Consider the following 25,200-nt stretch of genomic DNA (forward strand, 5'->3'; position numbering starts at 1 on the left):
CTCATTCTCCAGCCGAGGGCGCTAAAGGGACGTGTTCTGCGGGGAATGAGTGAGTGTCTGTCGGTGGGGAGGAGATCACAGACTCGGTCTCTAGTAGGGTGTGGACGGTGGAAGAGTGTCGGTCCGGACTGTCCCAGTCATAACCGTTGGTCCACTCCAGCTGAAAGCGGTCACATAAACAGGTAATTGTGGTTGTTATGATCGATTGAGTGTAAAGGAAGCATGAATCGAGTGTTGATCGTGAAGTTCAGTGACTGTGGGCGTAACGTTATATGACTGCTAGCAGTGCGCTAATACGCTATTGTCCAAGACAAAACTACCAACATTACTGAATAGCCATAAATAAAATGTAGAGTGAAAATAAATAAATTGTTCATGAGTAAATACATTATAATTCATATCGTGTTTTTTTCTTATTATTCTTCTTTTGGTTCACCCATAATTAGGAGTCTTTATACTCTTTGAATGGAGTATCTGTTAGCTACGCGGCTAATGTCAGTTTTATTGAGAGAACAGACGTTACCTGTTTTTCTATCTGTCTGCTACAAATACTATCTTGCTATCTATCTTTCTCTCTGTCTTCTTGAACAAATACCCATCTGTTTCTGTTTGAAAACATATCTATAGATCTGACCTGTAACTTATCTATCTGTCAGTCTGTATATCTATGTGTGTCCCATTCCATTAGAATACTTGCCTCTCGTCAGAACATAACGTTGTCTGTGTTCACTCGCTTAGTCTATCATTCTAACTGTCTGCCTGCCTGTTTGAACTTTTAAAGGGGTGGTTGATTGTGATTTCGCTTTTTTTTTTTCATTTTAAGTAGTGTGTAATGTAATGTTGCTGATAAAGACTAAGTTATATAGATACAGTCTTTTAAAAACCAGGAAGTTTAGTGCCTACAAAAACGACTCGATAGGACTACAACGAGATACTTCCCGGGTTTTATACGTAACTAACCCATAAATTTACATCAACCCTCCCTCTGGATTATGCAAAAAAAGTGGGCATGGCCATATTTCTGCGGCTTTATCAAAGAGGAAGAGTGTCGCCATGCCGTTTAAAGTGTGTTATTTTCACCCAGCTGTCGGGTATTCTGTGTTCAGTCTTCCTAGTTCTTACTTATGCCGTAGTTCGTCAACTATAGCTAAAATTTGTGTTTTATTATGTTCCTGAAAATTACAATCGTAATTTAGCGCTCTGTGCTGCGCATTTTACGGAAGACAGCTTGCAGAATCTTCCACGAATTAAATTCAACCAGTTCCATTTATTACATTATATTAAATGTTTAATCAGGAGAAAAACGCATCTCAAAAGCTAACTAGCAGTAGTAGCGTTTTCAAGTAACAGCGGATCGAAATTCTTATATAATAATAGTAAAATAGAATAGAAATAATAATAAAAAAATGTACAAAAATGTTCAGAAACGTTCTATAAGGGCCGTGTTTCGCGAGGTTCTGCTTGACTCTTTTCATCGCCGCTTTCTGGGTCTGATTCTGGCTCAAACTGATACAGCAGTATCAACACCATTATTTACACCGGAGCACATGCAACTTCCACCCATAAAGGGTGAAAGTTGCATGTGCTCCAGAAAGTTGCATCTGCTCCTGTTTCTGAGTGGTTTCATAGGAAGTCAACCGGTCGTTCAAATGACAGAGGATAAAGCGGCTTACAATAAAGAAATGTATGAAAAATAAGGCTTAAAAAAAAAACCAACAACAAAGACGTGTTATATTCCACCCCATAAACGCAATCATGCAAAGAAAAAAAAAGCAGTAAACCACCCCTTTAATTTTGTCCCCATGCATACCAGCCTGTTTTTCTTCTATTTTGTTATGTCAGTTTAAACAGTATCTGTCAGACATCTACCTGCCATCTGTTAGAACATAAAACTATCTTTTTGAATATAGACCTGTAGGCCTATGTCTGTCTGTCAAATTTTACTCATCTTTCTATGATTCTTAACTATCATGTTTACCTTTCAGTGTCTTTGTGATTGAATTCATATTTAACTGAATCAATATCAGCCTGCTTTTATCTAATTTGTCTGTCATTTTCTGTCTCTCCAGTTTCCCAACTCAAACATTATCACCAAAGTATACAGTGCATGATGGTTTAATGAGAAATAGCTTCTTAAATGTATTTGACGCAGTTTCCTTTTTGTTTTTAATAAATAAATGTGACATCAACTTAAAGTCTCTAATTAAACTGAAACAGACACAGAAGTAGCTTTTCGGGAGTATGATGGGTCTTTGCGAAGAGTGATGATGTCAGAGTATTAAAGAAACACATTCTGTTGACAGAGGGATGTTTTGGACTCAGTGAGGGAGTGTTATGTATGTTATAACAAGCTGAGACCTGCATGATTACATGGGTAATCATCACCTAGGCTATCACCACCTAATGAACTATTTTTTTTTACCTGAAACAAAAATCTACCTTCGGGTACAAATAAAGTAACTTGAACTTGAATCTACACATCTAAATTCTCCACCGGCAGCCATTCTTTGTTTTAAACGAATTCAACCCAACCCACCTTATTTGGTGACATGGAGGATTGTTACAGTTGATCATCTGTCCATCATCGTATAAAGCTTCCCCTGACAATTTTGATTGGTCTCAAACAGCTTTGGTTCAGGCATACTTGCATCATAACGGATCAAATCCAAACCGAACTTCCCATCCTCAAATGTTGTGGGCGGGGCTAAGTTCGGCTGGCATCCAGGCTACCAATTTTGTGCATAAGTTAAATTCCCAATTTGGATGGAAACATAGCTATTGACATATAAGAGTGTCCATGGTTAAAGAAAGAAAATCTACTTTCAATAATTTTGTTTTCTTCTTCATTATAATATCAGGATCATGTAGACTTTATTCCCCGTCCAAAAAACATAGTAACTGTGCCTTCAAGTCCTGTGTATGAATTGCATGTATTTATTTGAATAAATGAATAAAAAAAATTTAAGACTGAGCATCATGCCATTGAGCCTCACCCTTTCGTTTTTGGCTGGCTACTTGTAATTTTTCCGCTTCTTGTCATTGTTCCCTAGTTACTTGGACTGTGACAGTGTGTTTGTTTTGTGCAAGCTTTGGACACCTCATCTGAGCTTCCTTCTTGTTTCTATGCAAGTGCAGCGCAGACACTTGCTCTGAGGCAGTGAAGAGACTGTCCCAACACACCCTTTCCCTGATTGGATGTTCTGTGTCAGCCCTCACCTGTCGGCTTCAGGGTACAGCTGCATCAGACGCCTCTCCCAGGACACTACCGGTAGGGAACGAACGATTCCGGTAGTGTGAGAGGAGAGAAGGTGCCGAGATGGATGACATCTTCACTCAATGCCGGGAAGGCAATGCGGTAGCTGTCCGCCTCTGGTTGGACAACACAGAAAATGACCTAAACCAGGGGTGAGTATGAATTTAGTCAGAGCTGTTATTATTAGGTGGATTCCAGTGTGGTTATTAGCTGTTATTACCTTCATTTCTTATTCAAACGGGTAGGGGAGGATACTTGGAGGCCACGGCCTCTAAAAACTTTGCGAAACTTGCATTGTATTGTAAAGAATATGTCCTGTTTACTTAGTGCACACATGGAGAAGGATCTTCTGTAAAGGCTTGTCCCTTAGTTCACCCCTTGCACTTTTATCTGTCTTTTAATCCCTGGGTGCAGTGGCTCAGAGAGACGATGTGGGTAGATGTTATCACTTTTCATCTGTTGTGGATTTCATTCAGTTATTACTGTCGTGGCGTACACGGCTTATATTTCAATCAGATGGTTTTGAAGCATTAAAGGGTTAGTTCACCCAAAAATGAAAATTCTGTCAGTATTTACTCACCCTCATGTTGTTCCAACCCCGTAAGACCTTCGTTTATCTTCGGAACACAAATTAAGATATTTAAGATATTAGGATCGCTCCTGCATACTAGTCCATTGGCTTCTTGAGGGAATGACTTGCTGTCCTCGAAAAGTAATTAAAGACATCGTTAAAATAGTCCAAGTGACTAGATCAAACGACGAGAACACTTTTGTGCGCAAAAAAACAACAAAAATAACGACTTTATTTCAACTATTCGTTTATTTCTCCCTCTGCGCAAGTCAGGTTACTAGTTTAATAGCGTAAGCTTCTGTTATTGTACGTCACACGCATCACACACATGACCAGCGTCGGCCAATAGTGAGCCTACGTGTGACGTAGTTTGCGCTATCTCACTACGTTAACTGACTACAGGCCCATAGAGACTGAAGTAAATAGTTGAAATAAAGTCGTTATTTTTGTTTGTTTTTGCGCACAAAGTATTCTCGTCGTTTGATAAAGTTAAAATTGAGCCACTGTAGTCACTTGGACTATTTTAACGATGTCTTTAATGAATTTTCGATGCCAGCAAGAGTCATTCCCTCAAGAAGCCTATGGAGTAGTATGCAGGAGCGATCTTAATATCTTAAATATCTTAATTTGTGTTCCGAAGATGAACGAAGGTCTTACGGGGTTGGAACAGCATGAGGGTGAGTAAATACTGACAGAATTTTCGTTTTTTGATGAACTAACCCTTTAAGGAGATTCGGTATTAGTATATTACTCTTGTTCTCTTGTAGCATATAAAATGATTGATTTCATTTAGTATTTTTTGTTATTATCAGGTTATTTAGAGTTGTCAAAAAGTACAGACTTCGGTACCAAGTCGGTACTGAAAGTTAAAAATGTGATCACAGACATATATGTTTAGCGCGTGAACACCAATCAGAGATGTTTAAGAATCTGTTCAACAGCGCTTAAAATGTTAGAGGGAAATGCTGGAATAGTCACTTTTTTTAATATCAGTACCAAATTCGGTACTTTTGACAACTAGTCATAATATTATTTTTAGTTAATATTAGTCATCAGTTATGGAGCATATTATTAAATCATGGTTGGAGAATGTTAATATAGCACATTCCTTTTGTGGTAAACTCATCATGGTTAGCATAGGTTTAAAGAAATACAATCTAAAATATCCTGTCTATGTCTTCTAAACGAAATGAAAAACATTCCACACGTGTTAAAGACCAGAATTTCACTTCTATCCCTATATGGTGCAAAGCATACACAGAGTTGATCCACGCACCCTCTTCAAATACCTCCATCTCTGCCAAGCTCCCTCTCACAAAACAGCCTTGGCTTTCCTTCCTTTACTAATACATCCCAGAACAGCTGAGCAGCACGAAAGAGAGAGAGAAAAAAAAATCTCAGGTGGATCATTCTTGTAAGGAATTTGATTGGACCTGCATCTCTTGATGTCAGCCACAAGAGTTATTACCTGACAGGAACTGTTCGGAGACTAATGGTTCGCCGGGGCTGATTCAGCTCAAAATCAGCAGATTGCAGGCAGCGGCTAGTTTAGATAATTCATTTAGGGAGGCGTGGCGTCATGTCCGATGTAGATCACAATCGAGGCATTTCCTGTGCTCTTCACATGGCTGAAGTTGTGACTGTAAGGAGATGTTTGACTTACTGGCTTGAAAAACAGACAGCAGGGGAAAATACCGACTCCGGTTGATATTTTTTTAGAGAAACCCTTCTTATGTTAGCGCTCTCATTGTCTGCTATATGTCAATTCCCTACTCTAAACATCAGCTGATCTTTTACAAACCTGTGTGAGTAGGAGTCTGTCTAATTTGTGACTCAAATAAGAGGGGGAGGAGAGAATGGTCTGGGCTTAAACTAAATGGTTAGGACGAATAGTTTCCATACGATGAGCTCACCAAGCAAAGCATGCTGACTTGAGCCATACCAGTCCTCTCTGTGTCGCTGCTCTCTCTCTCTCTCTTTCTTTCTCACTCCCTCTCTTCTTACCCATCTCAAAGTGTTTTCCTTTTCCAGAAATAGAAAAACTCCAGCGAAGGGATTTGTCTTTTGCTTTAGCCGGTCGAGAATTGCCTAATGAAATGATTCCTCTGCTAAGAAGGGGGGGGGGGGGGGGTGTGATTCAATTTTTTTTAAGGGCCATGTAGAGTTTTAGCATGGCTTCAGATGTCACGACCCTACGCTTTTGTGGGAGGAGACAGGAAATTGCAGACATACATGGGTGTAGTTTATGCTTCGCATTACAGCATGTCAGTCAACAAACTGAACTTTGTTTAATGTCCATCTTAACTGATGTAGATGTTTCCATGGAAATGTCCTTTTTGGCCATACCTGAAGTCTTCATTTAAGTTGATTTTGAAATTGTTGGTCTTATTTGTTTAGCTTTAAAAATCAGTGTGAAATGAAAATTGACATTATTTTACTCACTATGATTATTAGTATCTAAAAAATTACTCCACTTTTGAAATTATCTTCCTGATCAACTGAAGGGAAAATAATGTTAAGCAATTTCCCAAAAAGCTACAGTATGGTACAGGCTCTAGACATTTTCAAATTGAAATAACTGATGAAAATATTTTTTTGATGCAGAGCTTTTTTAATTTAGTCAAGAAATGCAAATATTTAAAAAAAAAAAAAAGTATTATTACAGTAATAAAACCGCAAGAAAAGTTTAGAAAAAGGTTTCCTCAAATCTCAGCTGACAAGATTTTTCTGTTTCAGTTATATTGGTAAATCTTTCATATGCAAAATTATAAATCGGTATTAAACAAAATGTCCGACCAAACAAATTTTACAACAATTTGAAAAATAAAATGTATTGTCATTTGACTTTTAAAAATGTAATTTATTGTAAAACATTCATTACAAAGGTCAAGTTTTGATGTAATTTGAATTACAACAAATTAACTGATAAATCGTATTTACTTAGAGAAATTCATTTCATAATCATTTAGAACACAAATATGTATTAAATTAAAAACGGTCTATTTTGATTTCATGTAAACTTTAAAGCTCAACAGTTGGACAAGGGTATTAATACATATTTTTTTAATATCAATAAATGTAATTTTTCAAATTTCCAAATTTGGCCTAAGATTGTACTGGCATGTTTTTAGAATTTTGCATAATATTTTTAACTAAAATGTACAATAATACAAAATTGAAATAATATGACAAAATATTGAGTAACAAGTTCTCTGACTTTCTGTATGTAGTTCTGTACTCTTGCAAATTAACTTTTTTGGAGGGGTCTTGTGTGCAGTGTAATTTGCTATGTTACACCACCTATGTTTCAAGTTGTTTTGAAGGTCGGATATCCGTATCACACACAAGTTTTGCATCTGTGCTTCTCTAGTGAATGTCATTTTAAGCTGACTGAGTAAGCTCTCAAAGAGGAACTAACACTTTTTGTGGATGTTTTTCATTCTTGAAGTCTGGACATGACTCAGAGATGCAAATGATGGTAGAAGAAACTAAATGCCAGGTTACAGCTGTCTTTGTCTCTGTGGCTTTAAAACAGACACCGAATCTGCTGCAGCTCGAGCCAATCAGAAGCACATTTCGAAAATCAGTTACTATTATGCTAAATGCTTCCTGTATTTTAACTTCTTATTTTTAGCCGCACCGTCTAAAAATAGAACATCCTTTTTGATGTGCGGTTTGAATCAGAAAGTACCTTTTAGATGTCCAGCGATATTATCTGCCCAGTTTCAGTTACATTTCCTGTAACATACCTCAATTTGGCCCACTTCACTAGCCTGCAAGCTCAGATAGGTTTATAGACCATGGCGCCTCACTGATGTGTGGCTCATGATCTAATTCAGTATGAGCTTCACTCAACCAGATTACTCCACCAGTGCTGAAAGCCAGAAACCTGAACTCAGATGTGTGGAGTGGCACGGTTAAATCATCGCCTTCTGCAACTCCAGAATGCTTTTTGGCCGAAGGAAACTCTTTAATAAGAGAGCTTTTCAACTCTTTGATCGTATAACCGCAGACTTGAGACGAAATCTTTCAACTGTGTGACTCAGTATCAATGTTTACATAGTCTGTCGTTTGTAAGTCGGTTAGTGTAAACGTTCCTTTCTGTCTTTCTCTGTGTGTGTGTACGTGCTTGTTAACAGTGCATGCTTCACGTCCTTACAAGGACAAGGGAAAGTGACTGGGCATGAGTTGAGCAGGCAAAGGAAGAGATCTTGTTGAATCTCATTTCCTGGTGTTCCCGCTTCGGTTTGTTCAGCCCTGGCCTTTGCTGCTTTATTGTGATGATGCGCTCTGACACTCTGACCAGCTTTCCTTCCCTCATTCTCCTTCCGTCTTTGCTTTTCCCGCTTCCTTGCGTTTTTCCTACTAATTTTTAGTTTCTTTCTTTCCTTGTACTTCCGTGTGATTTTCTTGCTAATTTCTTTCTTTCTTTTTTTTCATTTCCCCTGCTTCCATTCTTTCCTTTTTTGTCCCATTTTCTTCCTTTTCCACTTTGTTCTTCCCCCCTTTCTTAATTGCTTCCTTTCCAACTTTCTTCCTGTCTTTCACAGTTTCTTCCTTTTATGATTCTTCCTTTCACACTTCCTTTGTTTGCCTCTTTCTTTTTCATTTCATTTTTTACTTTCTTTCTTCTCCGTTTCCTTTCTGTCCAATTTTCTTCCTTTTCTGCTGTACTTTCTTTATTCCTACCTTTTCCTTTTATTTCCTTTTTTCTTCTTCTTTTAAAGAAGTCATCCAAGATGTCCATGTCTTTCTTTCATCAGTCGAAAAAAAATTAAGGTTTTTGATGAAAATATTCCAGGATTTTTCTCCATATAATGCACTTCACTGGGAACCAAATGGTTCAAGGTCCAAATGAGAGTTTTTCAGTGCAAACTGCAAACTGTTCAAAGGGCTTTAAACGATTCCAGACGATGAAAAAGGGTCTTGTTTAACGAAACGATTGGTCATTTCAAACATAAATAACAAAGTTTAAGTTTTATAAGCTCAAATGCTCGCCTCGCCTTGCTCTGTTCTGTGATGCAAGTTTGTGACTCTCCGGTTCGAACTCGTTCATCAAAATGAACTAATCTTTTTTCTAGTCATTTGGTTCATTCAACAAACGAAATGAACGAATTGACTCGGAAAAATATTCGTTCATTTTGCTTCCCAGTAAAATGCAATATATGGAGAAAAATCCTGGAATGTTTTCATCAAAAACCTTAATTTCTTTTCAACTAAAGAAAGAAAGACATGGACATCTTGGATGACATGGGGGTGAGTAAATTATCAGCAAAAGAGTTTTTTTTTTTTCACATTTCCTTGAAATGTGCCGCTTGGCCGGAAATAATGAACATTCCGGAATTCCCTTTGGGAAGCTCATGTAGGATTCCAATCCACTTTAATGAATTGATTTATTGGGGGCAGGGGTTCTTCCTCTTTATTTTTGGTTTGTTGTTTTTCTCTTTAACCCCTTCAGCTGTGGCCAAACTTGACTCGGTGCGTGCGTGTGTGTGTGGTCTGTTCCGGCAGGAACTTGTGAGAAGTTTCAGCAGCTCTCCCTAAGTTTAGCCACACTACTGGCCTGACTATTTATCCAGAGGCTTCCTACGGTCCTGCACACACCCAGCTCTTCAACAAACACTTCATTACAACTGATCTCTGTGGGGATGAGCATAACCAGCTACACACTTTACCTTTGTAACACTTTCACAGCAGTTGCGTTCAGTGGTTTTAATAGTAAAAACCTGAAGTGGATCAGTTCACGTGAGCCGTCAGATCACTCTGTTGTTATTGTAACTTGTTATTGTGTGACTGTCGACTTGAAGAAAGTGCGAGTTTTACTGCGGTTTTGAAAAGGAAATAGGAAGGCCTGAGAACGGATCTCGGACTCGAACTCGAACAGCGGGGGGTGGGGGGTGTACATAATCTAGAGGAAAGGGCCAGTTAACGGCTGTTTATATTTAACTGGCTGGAGACAGACAGCTGAGAGAGAGAACACTAGCCTGACTGGAGACGGTTTACAGCCAACCACTGCTTTAAAAATACTGCCTTGATATAAAGGGACAGCTCACCCAAAAATGAAACTACTGACATCATTTCCCTACCTGTGTGCACTCCAAAAATATTGGTTTTAACAAACAAGCTTAATGTGATGCATATCTGTCCTTCATACATAAATGAAACGGGTCAGATATTATATTATTTTAAATGCAATTTAAGTACGTACATTAATCTTATATTTAGGCATAAATATTTTTTGAGTGTGACTTTAAGTATTGATGTGATAATTATGACTTGCTACTGACTCGTCTGCTGACATATGTTTGTTTCTCGCAGGGATGATCACGGGTTCAGTCCGTTGCACTGGGCGTGCCGTGAGGGTCGTTCGGGTGTCGTGGATATGCTCATCATGAGAGGGGCGCGCATCAATGTCATGAACCGCGGCGACGACACACCCCTGCACCTGGCTGCGAGCCACGGCCACCGTGACATTCTGGCCAAGGTGCGAACAGAACGTAGTGGATATAAACGCTCACTTACACATTCACACATCTGCACCTGAACAACCACAGTGACCACAACGGTCATGGAAAGGTGTAAACAAACACACAGCTGCAAACAGAAGCTCCCAGAGTTATAAATACTTCCACACACAAACTTTAAACCTTTAAATGGACAATGTGCATTTTTATGCCTTTTAGTTCTTTAAACAGATTTTAAATGGATGATTTGTGTTTTTGTTCTGGATACTGAATCATCTTGTGGTTTGTGTTGTCTAGCTCATCCAGTGTAAAGCAGATACCAATGCGGCAAACGAGCACGGCAACACCCCTCTCCATTATGCTTGCTTCTGGGCCCATGACCTGGTGGCTGAGGTTAGTCTAAAGTGCCCTCTGCTGGCAAAAATTTGAAATTCTGCATTGTTTTGAAAATATTTCAGTTGGTAGAGGGGGATCAATAGCTGTTTTTCATGTAATTATAATAAATGGGGACAAGAGCTTTGAAAAACACTCTCGAGGTCATAAACAGATAACGGGTCCGGAACTATGTAATTACAATCGTTCTTTGATATATAAAAGTCCTGATGGAACATTAACAGTCAAATGTGGTATCATTACAAAGCATAGACCCTCAACGTTTCACACAAAATCATAATTTAAAAATGTATTTTACATATTATTTGAATGTTTAAATTCCCGTATAAAAAGTATGCATGTCTATGAATTTTAATATTTTTAGTATTGATCATATTTGATTGAAATAGTGCACACAAGTCTTCTGAATCCATACAATAGCTTTTTGTTGGGAAAGAAAGTATTTGAATTGATTTTCATCTGTGGAACACAACTAAAGATATTTCGCAGAATGTCTAATTTTGGTCTGTCTCTCACATAAAGCTTTAGTTTGGTTTCAGAAGACTCGGAATATAGTCCTAAGTGATTACAGTCATATTAACCACTTTTGTGTTTTTATTTTTTTTATTTACATCATTTTTGGAGCTCTTTAGTGCCAAAAACTTAAACGATAATTAGAAATGTTGACTTGGCAACTAAAATAAAAACACTGAAGTACTAAAATTATTAAAACTGAAACTGGGGTAAATATATATATATAATGCATTTAACAAAATGACTAAAACTTACTGAAATTAAAATGAAAACTAAAACTATACAATAAAAGCCAATACAAAAAATTCTAAAAATAAATGAAATTCATTTAAAACAGTATATAATTAATAGTAAAATAACACTGATGGAAAAAGGCAACCACTACATTTTTTTTCTTTAATATTTGATTGGAAATAATGAAAATGTTTAAAAATTGGCATTCAGTAGTTTACAAAACATAATAATTTACAGGATTTTCATGCTTTTTGGAAAATTATGTAATTTGATTTGAGTAATTTGCAGATTTTGGAAAAGTATGGAAAAATATCCCGTATTCAGTTTTCTAAAATATAAAATTAAGAATTTCTAAAAATAGATCATACAAGCAAAGTAATTTCATGGTAAAATTTATGTATCGTTTAGTGTTTGTAAAACACAACTGAATAAATTCAAGTTGCACATTTTCATTATGCAAAACTGTTTGTCTTTAACATATGCAAGTCTCTTTTCAACTTTACTAAATTAATGTGTGTATGCCACTCAAACCAGCAACAAATAAAAGAGCAAACCATCATTTAATTCATACTGTACTTTGGCGATTGCGCAAACTCAAACCACGATTACAGTGTCAAACGTGAATATGCAGGTTATAAAGCATTTTTGGTTTCTTCTCATCATGCAAGTGCTAATATTTACAGTTGATTGTACTTTATACCAAATATAATTCTACATGAACCACTTGCGTTAAACGCGGTCTTACCAAAAAAAAAAAAATATATGGAAAAATATGGAATTTTGAAATTGATCCCTGAATTGAGTTTCTGTTGTACCCGATATATGATTGTATATCTTATCTCCAGGATTTGGTCAATAACGGTGCTCAGGTGAGCATCTGCAACAAATATGGTGAAACTCCACTGGACAAGGCCAAACCACCGCTTGCTGCAAATCTGAAAGGTGAACACTCTTATTTACTAAATGTAGCAAATGTGACGTCAGCAAGTAGATTTGTTGGAGGATTGTTTGCTTACATTGTGAAGCTTCAAAGATTTGTTTCTGTAATAAAATGTTGCGTCAGGCCTAATAATTCTGTTTTGTTTATGAATCAGAGCTGGCGGAGAAACAGGGACAGAGCCTGTCCAAAGTTCCTTTCAAGGACTCTTTCTGGAAGGGAACCACTCGAACTCGACCACGTAAGTGCCCTCAGAACATCTGACTCTCATTTGTATTCATAACGCAGATGCTTTGGCAAACAGGCCTTTTATTGTCATTCAGTGTAACTGTATTTAGGTTGCAATATAAGATTATTTGAATTATCCACAATAAAGGTTTAATTGTGTAATTTTTTTCCATGATGTCTGCAGGTAACGGCACACTAAACAAAACCGCAGGCATAGATTATAAGCAGCTCTCCATGCTGGCCAAGATCAACGAGAATCACTCTGGGGAGGTGAGCTCATTTACCAAAGTAAACCACAATAGCTACCCAAACCATGTCTCAGAGCGTTTAAGCAAACACTGATGTCTCTCTCTGGCAGCTGTGGCAGGGTCGCTGGCAGGGCACAGAGATTGTGATCAAGATGCTTCATGTGCGGGACTGGACTACTCGAAAGAGCCGTGACTTCAATGAGGAGTATCCTAAACTAAGGTGATGAACCGCCAGTCCAATGTGTCCAGATTACACAGATTAAAGGGAATGAATTCTGTCATCATATACTCATTCCAAATCAGGGTTATTATTGTTGCCTAAAATTAAAACAAAACTATTTCTTTACTTGTTAAAAAATAATATAAATGATAAAGTATACAAATTTTAAAGAAACTTATTTTATTTCAGCTATTTGTCAAGGAAACATTTCTCTTTTTCATTTAGTTTTACTTGATGTACTAAAATAGCAAACTAAAACTGAAATAAAAATTCATAAAAACTATATGACTAAATGGACATATAAAATTAAATATGATAAAAATACACAAAATTCGCCACGAGGGGTTGCTAACCTCTTACAATAACACAGGGGTAGGGTCGGGTGACAAGTGAAAATTCCGGGACAGACAATTATTTTAAATAGGAATTTCTCTGAAATTAAAAATCTTTGGGATGTTGTAAGTACACAACTGCAGGAAATATATCACACTGTTGAAGTGATTTTTGGATATTTTTACAGTTGTTTGGCACCATTGACTTCCATAGTATTATATTCAATCGTGCCACACAACTGTTTGGTTCCAATCGTTCGTCAAAATATCTTCCTTTGTGTTCAGCAGAAGAAAGAAACTCATACAGGTTTGCAACATTTTGAGGGTGACTAAATGATGACAGATTTTCCATTTTTGGGTGGAGTATCTCTTTAAAGGAGTAGTTCACTTTAAAAAAAAACTTTTGCTGATAATTTACTCACCCCCATGTCATCCAAGATATCCATGTCGTTCTTTCTTCAGTCGAAAAGAAATTAAGAAATGATTCTTATCACTTGATAAGACCCTTATTTATCGTCTGGAATCGTTTAAAGCCCTTTGAACCGTTTGGTTCCCATTGAAGTCCATTATATGGAGAAAAATCCTGGAATGTTTTCATCAAAAACCTTAATTTCTTTTCGACTGAAGAAAGAATGAAGTGGATATCTTGGATGACATGGGTGTGAGTAAATTATCAGCAAATGTTTTTTTTTAAAGTGAACTACTCCTTTAAGGCTTACAATAGCGTGATGTGACAAACATCAGTTAAGTTGTCTTTCACCAATAAGCTTCTGCTTCATTTAGCTGTTAACTGCTGCAACCGGATTATTAAAATCATTCAGACTGGTTTTGTGAACTGAATCCACAGATTTATTATAAAGATAAGACTCAAAAGAGTGATTAGTTCACAAGTCAAGCTGATTCTGAACTACTGTAAGAGTACCACATTATCTCATTCAGTTCTCTTGAAATAAAACGAAAAAATTTTTTTGTTTTCTATTTATTTTTATTTTTTTTACAAGAGTGAGTGTTTGTAACCATAATTGTGCAGATGTATACATCTACTATGTTGGTGTGTCAAGTTGTCAACCAGATTCAATTATCAAAATATCAATACCAAAGGGAACAAAGGGAAAAGTCTAGGTGAACTATTTTATTCCAAAAGAGAGGGCAGTCCTGATCTGTGAAATGTCTCCATCGTGTTAGTGGTCTGTTGTATCTGTGTGTTCATGTGTCCCGTTTCCCCTACTGTAGAATCTTCTCCCACCCCAATGTGTTGCCCATGCTGGGGGCGTGTCAAGCTCCGCCCGCCCCTCATCCAATTATAATTACACACTGGATGCCCTATGGCTCCCTGTACAATGTGCTTCACGAGGGGACCAGTGAGTAAAACACACATTACTGTCTCACTCAAATCATGTGGTGTATGTCTGCTTCATTTGAATGTTTAATGTTGAAAGTATGCTTAAGTGCTCTTTCAATTCTGGACATTCTGGAGTTATATTTACTTATGCCGAGTCTCTCAAACCTTCTCTTGTATTCTCTTCTTTCTCTCGTCAATTTAGACTTTGTTGTGGATCAGACGCAGGCTGTGAAGTTTGGCCTAGATATAGCATGTGGAATGGCTTTCCTGCACACACTGGAGCCCATGATCCCTCGGCATTATCTCAACAGCAAGAGTGTCATGGTGAGCAACGGAAAGCAATCGTTTCCCACTTATCTTGGTTTCTACAACTGTGGGGTTTTCCCGTGTGTCTATTCCTGTCTTTTCTACTAGGCGACATGAGCTTTGCTGTAGATTCATTTCCCCCAGACATTCATTACTCAATGTTAACCAGTCATTGCAAAATACAAGTTTGTTTACTTGCTGTCATGACACGTGGAACTGATTCAGTGGAACTTGCCCTCCACAAATTTAGTCTCACAACAGGAACTGCTGTAGACGGTCTTAGTTCTCTGTGAAACTAGTTTCCCATTTATTTAGAACAGGAACAGGTTTATATGAAGCAAAAACAGTGAGCTCGGCCTAAATAACAGTTTCATGCTCCGTTATCCTAATGAATCTGTTCTCATTGATTCACTGACATCAGATTGACGAGGATATGACGGCCAGGATAAGCATGGCAGATGTGAAGTTCTCCTTCCAGTGTCCCGGCAGGATGTACTCTCCCGCATGGGTTGCACCTGAAGGTATCAATCCTCTCCTTCACTCTCAAAATACTTTCAAACTTTCACAAAAATGTCACTTTATCCAATATATCAGTCTAATGTATGGTCACATTTGCAACGACCAAAAAGTCCATTGTCAATAGAGGTCACTTTCAAACCAAGCAGGTTTGTGTTGATGAACGCGGAAAATCTACATGACTAATGTTGTGAAGAATGTGAGGGAAAACACTTCGCCTGTGAAAACTTGCAGAACAACAATAAATGTAATCTTAAACTAAAGTTTTGATCCACTGATACCTAAACACCTCCCTCCACATCTCCTCTCAGCCCTACAGAAGAAGCCCGAGGAGATAAACCGGCGCTCTGCGGACATGTGGAGCTTCGCCGTGTTGCTCTGGGAGCTCGTCACCAGAGAGGTGCCGTTCGCTGACCTCTCGAACATGGAGATCGGCATGAAGGTGAGATGGATTCCACCATATGCACCTGACTTTCCACGCAAGAGCCAAACCAAACACCCTTATTCCTATTCTCCCCACTAGGTGGCACTAGAGGGACTGCGGCCCACCATCCCGCCGGGCATCTCCCCCCACATCTGCAAGCTAATGAAGATCTGCATGAACGAGGACCCCGCCAAGAGGCCCAAATTTGACATGATCGTGCCCATCCTAGAGAAGATGCAAGACAAATGAAACCGCCCTGCAAACACTGAGTTCACAGTATTGCCTTAAAATTCACCACTCACCAAAGTGCTCTATGCCACTGTAGCCCTCTGCTAAAGAAAAAAAACGCTTTGTGGAAGCGCTGATGAACATTTTTTTAAAGCCACGTTCTCACTGTCTTATATTCTTACATGCAATCAGTGAAGATGACAAGTGTTTGTGCATATATGTGTTCATCTGTCCTTTTTGGTGTTTTCTGGACGCTCCTCTCAGAACCCTGTTTTCTATAGCCATTAAACAAGAAGTGGCGGCAACGGTCTTTGGACGCAGTGAATGTACAGTGAAATCAGTTTTCAACTAACCACTCCCACATTTTCTGCATCTTTTCGCTCCATTTGTGTCATTTTCACTCCATCAAAGGGACGCCACCAAACTCAAAATCTGTATTATTTGCAAGTGTGCATGCATCAGCCGCTGTTAGTATTTAAAGCATCGTGCCATTGTCTTTCAACTATGTGTTTGCTTTAGATTGTCCTGATCACAAAAGTCCTATAGGCCAAGTTTGCCTGAGATTTATCTGTTTATAAAAATAAAAAAGCAGTGCAATAATGCAATAGCTAATGCCAATTTTATGCCTTATCATGCAACAAAAAAATCAAACTATTAAGTGCCCGTAATATCACGATTGTACAGTCCCTCTCATAGCAGGGAAATACATTTAATAAAAAAAACCCTGATGTTTGATTAAGGTACCATATGCTTAAAGGAAGAGCCATTTACACGTCACATCAAATGTGAGAATGTTTGTGTCACAGATATCTGTAATTCTAGCTCCCATAAACCTATATATTTTCTTGATCCATACAAATGCATGATTTCTGCATCCTCTGTTATGTGACTAACATGCCTCCGGCTCCTGTATTCTAATTTACATTGTACATGTTAAGCATGTTACGTGCTGAAATATCTGAGAGATTTTTATACTTGTTATAGATGTGTTTTTTTTCATGGGCGATACATTAGGCTGCCCATGAGTGCCTTTATTTTTTGCTTTTCTAAACACTACATCTATTCACTTCCTTGTTTTGCTTTCACAATGTTCCACTTATCCGCTCACCAGTATGCAATAGGAAAACCAAGAGACAGAAACAAGCATACTTGACTTTTTTTTTTTTTTTTTTTTTAGTTTCAGTGTTTCTTTTTTATGTTTTGAAAAGCAAATAGCGGTGATAATGAAAAAAAGACTAGTTATCTAACTTATGCTTACTTCTTTCTCACCCTGTGAGGTTTTTAATGAAACTTAATTCTTTATTTTGGAGATTTGGACTGTTTATATTTTATTCATGATAACTAAAGTTTACTAAAAGAAAATAAGAACAAATACAATGTTTTGGCCATGCAAAGTGTTTTGATCTGTGTTCATTTATCAGTCAGAAAATAAATGAGTTGGTTGTTGACATAAAAATTGACAACAGTGTTTTGCGATGTAAGTTACTTCTAAATAAAAAACTTATTTAAAAAATTAACCTGCACACAATTGTATTTGTTGTTGAGGATCTAAAGGGGTCATGTTTTTGGTTTTCTTGTCGCATACATAAATTATCAAAATTCCTTCATTTTGGTCATGGACAATTTTTCATTAATCAATACTATTTTTAAACTAAATTGCTACATGTTTTTAGCTATATATATATATATATATATATATATATATATATATATTTTTTTTTTTTTTTTTATAAAGTCTCTTGATAATTATACCACCTGGACGTTTTAACCCCGTCAAAAATATAAACAATATTTGTATTACGAAATTGATTTATTTTATTTTTTTATCTTAATAGAAAATATCTAGTCATGTCAGTTGTGTCAATTTAATTTTTTTTTAATTATTTAACAGTTCCGGACAAAGAATCAGCTTCACGTCGTTGTCCTATATACTAAAATATACAAATATATTATAAATAAAACTGTCATGTTTACAAAAGCAGTAAGGCACGTGACTAGAAGCTTTGGCCGCACCATGTCACGTGATCAGTCAGCTGACGCTATATAAACACTTCAGGACAGGTTTGCTCGGGTCGCAGTACAGTTGTGCTGAGGGCAGACAGACAACTGGTTCTTCAAAACACATTTTAGATATTCACAGCTGCTTAAAAATAAAAATTATTCGAGATATTCCGAGGCTTGTTTTATTTATTCCGAGCGTAACCATTTCTTTCTCCTAGTCTGTTCAAGAACAAACACGTTTTCCTGGAGTCGTTACAGACTTTATGCAACGTTAATGACGGGGAACTGAAGTTATAGTTTACCGCAGTGTCGCAGCCAGGATGAAGCGTCCAGGTTTCGGGTTGTCCACCTTCAGCGGTGCCTTCGTGGTCTGGACATTGTTTTCGGTGCTTATTGTCTTCTCATACCCTCTTGAAGGTGATCAAGAGGCGCACGAGCTGCGGTTCGTGGAGGAGTTTGATCGGTTGAAGCTCGGGTTCAGCTGGCACAACATGTCCTGCGCGGTGTGTAAAGCGATCTTCGCCACGGTTGACATCGCGCTGCTGGTGAGACACGTACTTTTACGCTGTTAACATGATGTTATGCCTGTTTTACTCCCCTGGCTTTCTTGTTGTAATAAAGGTTGTCTTGTTTTAGAGAGCTAAAAGTGAAGTGTTCACACAGTTCGCTTTTGTTCAGTATGAAATTCGTTGAGCTTGCCTGCCTGTCATTATAGGCCAAAATGTTGAAATGTGTATATTTATGTTCTTGCAACTAAATAAAAAAATAATAATAAACTTGCCTTGCCTTCTAGTAGGCTAAAATAGTAGAATTAGTCATAAATAATCACATATATACATGGACACATTTATTTTAAAGCATATTTATATTATATGCATTAATATAATTTTTTTTTAAATAACTAAAATTGTTTAAATTTACTTTTTTTTTACATTCTTTATATTTTATATATAATATTAATGTTATAATTTATCTTGTATGTACGTTTGTATGTGTATATATTTAGACAATTTTTCCAATAATTAAATACAATTTATTTTCGTTATATACATTAAAGTGAAAAGTACATTAAACTAAAGGCATATTCGAAATATATTTAAATACATATTTATACATAATTTTGTTTGCTTGTTTGCTATTCTAAATAGATAATTGTAATTCTCTAACTTCAAATACACCTGTAAAAAATCATTTGACGTTTTTGATCGGTCTATTAAAATAAAGAGTGGCAAGTATTAAGTTCTGTGCTTCCTTTATGATCAGAGTGACTCAAACAAGGAGCGTGTGGCCCATGTTCTGGGAGATGCCTGTGTCCGACTGCACCTTGCTGATCCAGGTGTATGCCGAGAGATCACTGAGCTCTTCCGAGAAGATTTCATCCGTGCGCTGCAGGAGTCCTTCCTCTGGCCCTCGGAGGCTTGCGCTCTGCTGGTTGGACCTGCGTGTGGCCATTTTGATATTTATGCCTCCTGGAATGTATCCCTGCCACGGGTCCCCAAACCCCCAATTAAACCACACACCCCTCCCAAACCAGGCTCTCCACAGAGCAGGATCCTGTTCCTCACAGATATCCACTGGGATGCGGAGTACGCTCAAGGCAGCCTTGTGGATTGTAAGAAGCCTCTGTGCTGTCGGAATGACTCCGGAAGGGCCAGTTGGAAGCACAGTGGAGCCGGATACTGGGGCACATATGGCAAATGTGACCTGCCTCTACGCACAGTGGAGAATCTCCTCCAAACCGTAGCCAAATCCGGCCCATGGGATTGGGTGTACTGGACAGGAGACATCCCAGCACACAACGTCTGGTCTCAGTCCCGGAAACAACAGCTGAACGAGCTCACCGTCATCACTAGACTGATACTCAAACACCTGGGGCCTAATGTAACCGTGTACCCATCTGTGGGGAATCACGAGAGCACGCCGGTGAATAGTTTCCCACCTCCGTTTGTACATGGGAATCGGTCGTCCCGTTGGCTGTATGACACTATGGCGAAGGAGTGGGCATCCTGGCTGCCTGAGGAAGCGCTCGAGACCTTACGGTAAAGTACTGATGGAAAGACTATCACACTCTGATATAAATGAGTTGTCACTCATAAATACATAAAATAACATCCACATAAGACCGTTGTTGTTGTAACTAATTGTTTTTTATTATTATTACATCCTAATTTGTTGCTTAATATTTTAAATTCATTACTGCATAGATAAATCTGTGATTTTCACATTTATAGTTTTATAATAAAAATAATAAATATTCATTATTTGTATTATTTATGACTTATTTTCTGTGAGCTTAATATTTTAAATGCAAAATAGTAGTAGTATCATTGTTTTTGCTATGATTAATTATTATTATTATTAGACCCAATTTATTATCATATTGTAGCTAAATATTTTAAATGCAATAGCATAGAAGGATGGCCTACATTTCTGGTGTTTTCACTCTTACTGTTTAAAAATAATAATTATATATTAATAAAAAATGGTTTATAAATAATAAACCATATTAATCTATTTATTGATATTGTTTAATTATTAATTTAATTATTACTTGTATATATTTTTATAGCTTTATTTTTAAATGCAATACTACAGATACATTGGTGTTTTATTACTCCTACATTTTAATTATTATTATTTATTATTATTATTATATTTTAAATGCAAACAAACGGTTTGTTTTAATTGTTTGTTTGTCTGTTTTGTGTTCTCCAGCCTTGGAGGGTTCTACACTGTGGAAATTCAGCGTGGTTTGAGGCTGGTGTCTCTGAACATGAACTTTTGTGCACGAGAGAACTACTGGCTGATGGTGAACTCCACAGACCCGGCCGATCAGCTGCAGTGGCTCATTCACATACTACAAGAGTCTGAGAACAAGGGAGAGAAGGTCAGAGAACTTTACAGAACTCGAGAAACAAATAAGATGTTCTCTGGTTGGATATGAAAAACAGAACTGTGTTGAAGCCTTTGCATGTTGCAGCAGTTTAACAAGTTGCACTCATAGTGTTTGTGTCTGTGGGTTAGAGGTGTTTAAGCTACCAAGCAAATGGTCATGAGTCAGACCAACCAGAAGCAGATGTGTGCTGTGCAGAGTTTCAGTTTTAATTTGCAGTAGTGGCCAAAAGTTATATTTGTTTTTAATAACCCTACGAGTTTGATTTAAAGGACTTTTAAAACTAAGCTTTAAGGTATTTATCTACCATTTGGAAAATAAAGGACAACAAATGCATATTTTTCTATAAAAAACAAAATCCTCCCAGGAAAAGCTTACATTGACTACAACAATATTAATATTTTGCGGCTTTTCTTATGTTTTTGTATGGTCGTAATTTCTTCGTTTGATTTCAAGGCTGTCCATTGGACCGTGCAACCGGGCAGCGGAACGCGATTGGACCGATCAAGAACCAAAAAAAATTCTATAAACACAATTTGGCGTTTCATTACATTATACATTTACATTTATTCATTTAACTGGCGCTTTTATCCAAAGCGACTTACATTAGAGGTCGCACGCCTCTGTCTGGAGCAACTAGGGGTTAAGTGTCTTGCTCAGGGACACATTGGTGTCTCACAGTGGATTCGAACTTGGGTCTCTCACACCAAAGGCACGTGTCTTATCCACTGCGCCATCACCACCCCATTATCACAAATAAAACATTTGAATCCAAGCACAACTACGCAATATGTTTGCAAAATCTTAAACAATTTTGTAAATAATATTTGAATAAAGGGTGATGTTAACAATAACCATAGGCTGGAGATCACTTTTGCCCATTACTGTATTGTAATCTATTGTTTTTACCACTAAATGTCACATGATTTTGTAGAAGGGCCCAGGATTTTTTTTTTTTTTTCAATTTCAACCGCAAGATATTTTGTTTTGTTTGTGGTTTTGTTCAATAAGCAAACGTAAGCAGAGCTCTGTCTGGTCTCTCTCAGGTCCACATCATCGGTCACATTCCCCCGGGTCTCTGCCTGAGCAGTTGGAGTTGGAACTACTATCATATAGTCAACAGGTCAGTCCCTGTTCTGTGTGAACATTGTATAGCCCATCCTGCTGTACACAACTCGTGCACTTTCATCTGTTGTAACCCGTAGCTGGGTCAACACAACTGCGTGACACAGCCTAAAGGGTTATTACACAGTGTCTTTTATGATCATAAGTGTCGTATTGTTGTGAAAATGGGTCATGTTGACTGTAACTGCCAGTTTTTGAGATAATTTTGTATTTTTTCCATATGTATCGGTAGTGCAGTGGTTAATGGTTCACTTGAGTCAACTTCACTTTAGCGATCAGTCTGGTTCCTTTCTAATCCTTTTTTTTTTTTTTCCAGATATGAAAGCACCATAACTGGTCAGTTTTTTGGACACACTCACGTCGATGAGTTTCAGATGTTCTATGATGAGGAAACGATGACCCGTCCACTGAGTGTGGCTTTCATTGCCCCGAGTGTGACCACTTATGTTAACCTGAACCCAGGTACTTATTGAACTAGCATTTTAGTTTTTTTTAGTTTTTTATAGTAGCATCTTGCTTATATTGTTTTTCGCATCTAGCTTTTATATTGACTTTCTTTTGTTTTTTCTTTAGGATTTGGTTATTTTGCCTCTCTTTTATTTTATATTTAGTTATTTTATTTTACAATCTAGTTTTATTTATTTATTTTTAATTTATTTAATTATTAATTTATTTTTAATTTATTTTATTTTAATTGATTTTCTTATTTTAAGATTACTTTATTTTAGGAATTTTCATTTAGTGGCATTGTTGTCTTTATAAAAGTTGCCGACCGCCTCTTGATGAACTTAACCATTGTAAAATTCATTTTCAGTTTTTCATGGTTTATTGCTATAACATCCTTTTTTATGGTCAGGATATCGTGTTTATTACGTGGATGGAAACTACCCAGGCAGCAGTCGCATGGTTTTGGATCACGAGACCTTTATTCTCAACCTGACTCTTGCCAACCAACGGCACTCAAAACCCTACCCCAGCCCGTCATGGACCTTGCTGTACCGTGCCTCTGAGGCCTACGGCTTGTCTACACTCTTCCCAGCGGACATGGACGGTTTGATCAAAATCATGGTGAATGATGACCGTGTCTTCCAGCGCTTCTGGTACCTCTTTCACAAAGGCCACGTGTCAAAGCCCTGCACAGACACTTGCAAGACTTCACTAATCTGTCTCCTGCACAGCGGGCGATACGACGTTTTAATGCAATGTGATGTGCTACACGGAGATAAGCACTCTTTTAGGAAGACAATGTGTTGAGAGAATATAAAAAAATGGCCATCAAGCTCTAATGAGTTTAATACCAAACTAACCTCACAGACTTTTGATTCTTTTGAATATTTTTGGTAACGTTTGTTTCATTTTGTCAAACTGTTTGATTTTTGTTCTTGTTTGCCAGTTAGCTGCTTTGCTATGGCTGTTGTTGGCATGTGGGTGTTTGGTCAAGATTGGGTTAAAGTCAGTTCTCAGAAAAAAAATGTTATTTAGAGCAGTGATCTTGAGAAAAGCATTACTGGTTGAAAATGGAACGGGTAATGACTTCACAACCAAGTGGTGTGTTAGTGCCTCATAAAAACCACAATTGCTCAGTCCTCATTCTCACTTAAAGGTTGTTTTGTGTCACTCGAGTGGATTGTGGTTGGTTGCCTTTTTTGTGTGTGTGTGTGTGTGTGTGTGTGTTCTCTTCCTGCATTGACCTACACTATGCACACTGGAGCCTGTTTGAGGCAAATCGTATTAGATGACAGTTTGTTGATTCAACACCAAGTCATTGAACACTGTTTCAATTGGTAGAGAAATTATGTTCTGAGGAGATTCTGTGATTTGTCACTGGCTGATAAATGATTTTCCAATTGTAGTGCGACTTTATAAATTTTATTCTATGTAATTTGAAGGCCTTACTAAATAAAAAACTTTTTTGAAGTGGTTTGTTTATAGGTTTAAAATGGGTGATTCACTTTTCTAACTTTAGTTAGTGTGTAATGTTGCTGTTGGAGCATAAACAACATCTGCAACGTTCAAAGCAAAGGGAGATATTTTCTTTTATAGAAATCACTTTTTAAGGATTACAACAAACAGCTGGTGGTGACTACACAAGCTTCCTCCTGAGTTAGTGACATCACATCACAAACCCCAAAATTTAGATAAACCTAGCCTAACAAATGGCTCTGTGTCTTTGCTAAGAAAGAGCTCTTAAAGCTTTGCCTCTGCGTTGTGAACAGCCGCTCGTTTGCATGCAAAGGGACACACAAAACAACTTTGCTCACCCTTAAAAAAGGATAATTTTAACATGCTGTAAAAAATATCTGTGGAGTATTTTGAGCTAAAACTTCACATACACACTCTGGGGACATCAGAGGCATATTTTGGAAAAGGGGCATTATACCACCATTAGGCTTTGCCATCACTGAAATTCACTACATTTACAGTAGTCAACATTTGAAGTGAACCAAACCTTTCATCAAAGTTAGCCTACATGAATTTTAAAGGTGCAGTGTGGGATTTTTAGCGATATCTAGCGGTTCGGTTGCGAGTTTGCACTAAGGGCTCAGCCCACTGTTCACCCCTCCCTTTTGAAGAAGCTACGGTTGCTAAAATGGGACAAACATCTCGTCGGCTGAGACAGCAGAGAATAGCCAGAGTAAGAGTGTGTAACAAGAGTGTGTAACATTGTCACTGTTTCTGTACCACAGTCCATTATAATCCACTTCATGGGTAACGTTTACAAAGCTATAGTCAGGTGAGGATCAAGGGTTTTAATATATAATTTAATATAATAATAGTAATCAGCTGATTGTCTCACAAACATAACCAGCAGCACATTTCTCCCCACGTAGCAAACCCATAATACAGTGAGGGAGAAGAACCACAAGAAACTATAGACCTTATGCACCAGAGAAACGTGGGCGCCGTCATCTTTAGAATATTGTCTTTGAACTTCCGTTTTTGCGGTCGCTCTGTATATTTCTATGGCATCG

The 25,200-nt window shown here is 37.6% G+C and overlaps 2 protein-coding genes across 4 annotated transcripts; both read left to right on the forward strand.

Annotated features, from left to right (window-relative positions):
* The first annotated feature begins 43 nt into the window (after positions 1-43).
* Positions 44-17,603, forward strand: ilk (integrin-linked kinase). 3 transcript variants are annotated; one of them, XM_039677017.2, is made up of 13 exons: positions 44-182; positions 3,051-3,405; positions 10,143-10,308; positions 10,586-10,681; positions 12,274-12,370; positions 12,523-12,606; positions 12,778-12,863; positions 12,952-13,061; positions 14,627-14,754; positions 14,938-15,059; positions 15,463-15,562; positions 15,869-15,999; positions 16,081-17,603. In XM_039677017.2, the coding sequence occupies exons 2-13, from the start codon at positions 3,317-3,319 to the stop codon at positions 16,228-16,230; spliced, it is 1,359 nt and encodes a 452-aa protein (XP_039532951.1). In that variant the 5' UTR covers positions 44-182; positions 3,051-3,316; the 3' UTR covers positions 16,231-17,603. The 3 variants fall into 3 exon arrangements, with proteins under 3 accessions (XP_039532951.1, XP_039532953.1, XP_039532952.1); XM_039677019.2 differs by having other exon boundaries at positions 47-182; positions 3,131-3,405; XM_039677018.2 differs by having other exon boundaries at positions 51-182; positions 3,136-3,405.
* Positions 17,604-18,265: 662 nt separating this feature from the next.
* On the forward strand, positions 18,266-24,145 carry smpd1 (sphingomyelin phosphodiesterase 1). Its single transcript, XM_039677331.2, has 6 exons — positions 18,266-18,755; positions 19,474-20,249; positions 20,926-21,097; positions 22,150-22,226; positions 22,545-22,690; positions 23,085-24,145. Exons 1-6 carry the CDS (start codon positions 18,531-18,533, stop codon positions 23,480-23,482), a joined length of 1,794 nt encoding a protein of 597 aa, XP_039533265.2. The 5' UTR covers positions 18,266-18,530; the 3' UTR covers positions 23,483-24,145.
* Positions 24,146-25,200: the final 1,055 nt, after the last annotated feature.

Source organism: Pimephales promelas, chromosome 23, assembly GCF_988280905.1.
Source record: "Pimephales promelas chromosome 23, fPimPro1.hap1.1, whole genome shotgun sequence".
Taxonomy (NCBI): Eukaryota; Metazoa; Chordata; class Actinopteri; order Cypriniformes; family Leuciscidae; genus Pimephales; species Pimephales promelas.

Bases quoted from the DNA above. Each gene is read 5' to 3' on its own strand.
- ilk (XM_039677017.2), top strand. From the start codon at position 3,317: ATGGATGACATCTTCACTCAATGCCGGGAAGGCAATGCGGTAGCTGTC. The intron at 10,682-12,273 runs GTTAGTCTAAAG...TCTTATCTCCAG, and splicing joins CCCATGACCTGGTGGCTGAG to GATTTGGTCAATAACGGTGC. The intron at 12,607-12,777 runs GTAAGTGCCCTC...TGATGTCTGCAG, and splicing joins AACCACTCGAACTCGACCAC to GTAACGGCACACTAAACAAA.
- smpd1 (XM_039677331.2), top strand. From the start codon at position 18,531: ATGAAGCGTCCAGGTTTCGGGTTGTCCACCTTCAGCGGTGCCTTCGTG. The intron at 21,098-22,149 runs GTCAGAGAACTT...GGTCTCTCTCAG, and splicing joins CTGAGAACAAGGGAGAGAAG to GTCCACATCATCGGTCACAT. The intron at 22,227-22,544 runs GTCAGTCCCTGT...TTTTTTTTCCAG, and splicing joins TACTATCATATAGTCAACAG to ATATGAAAGCACCATAACTG.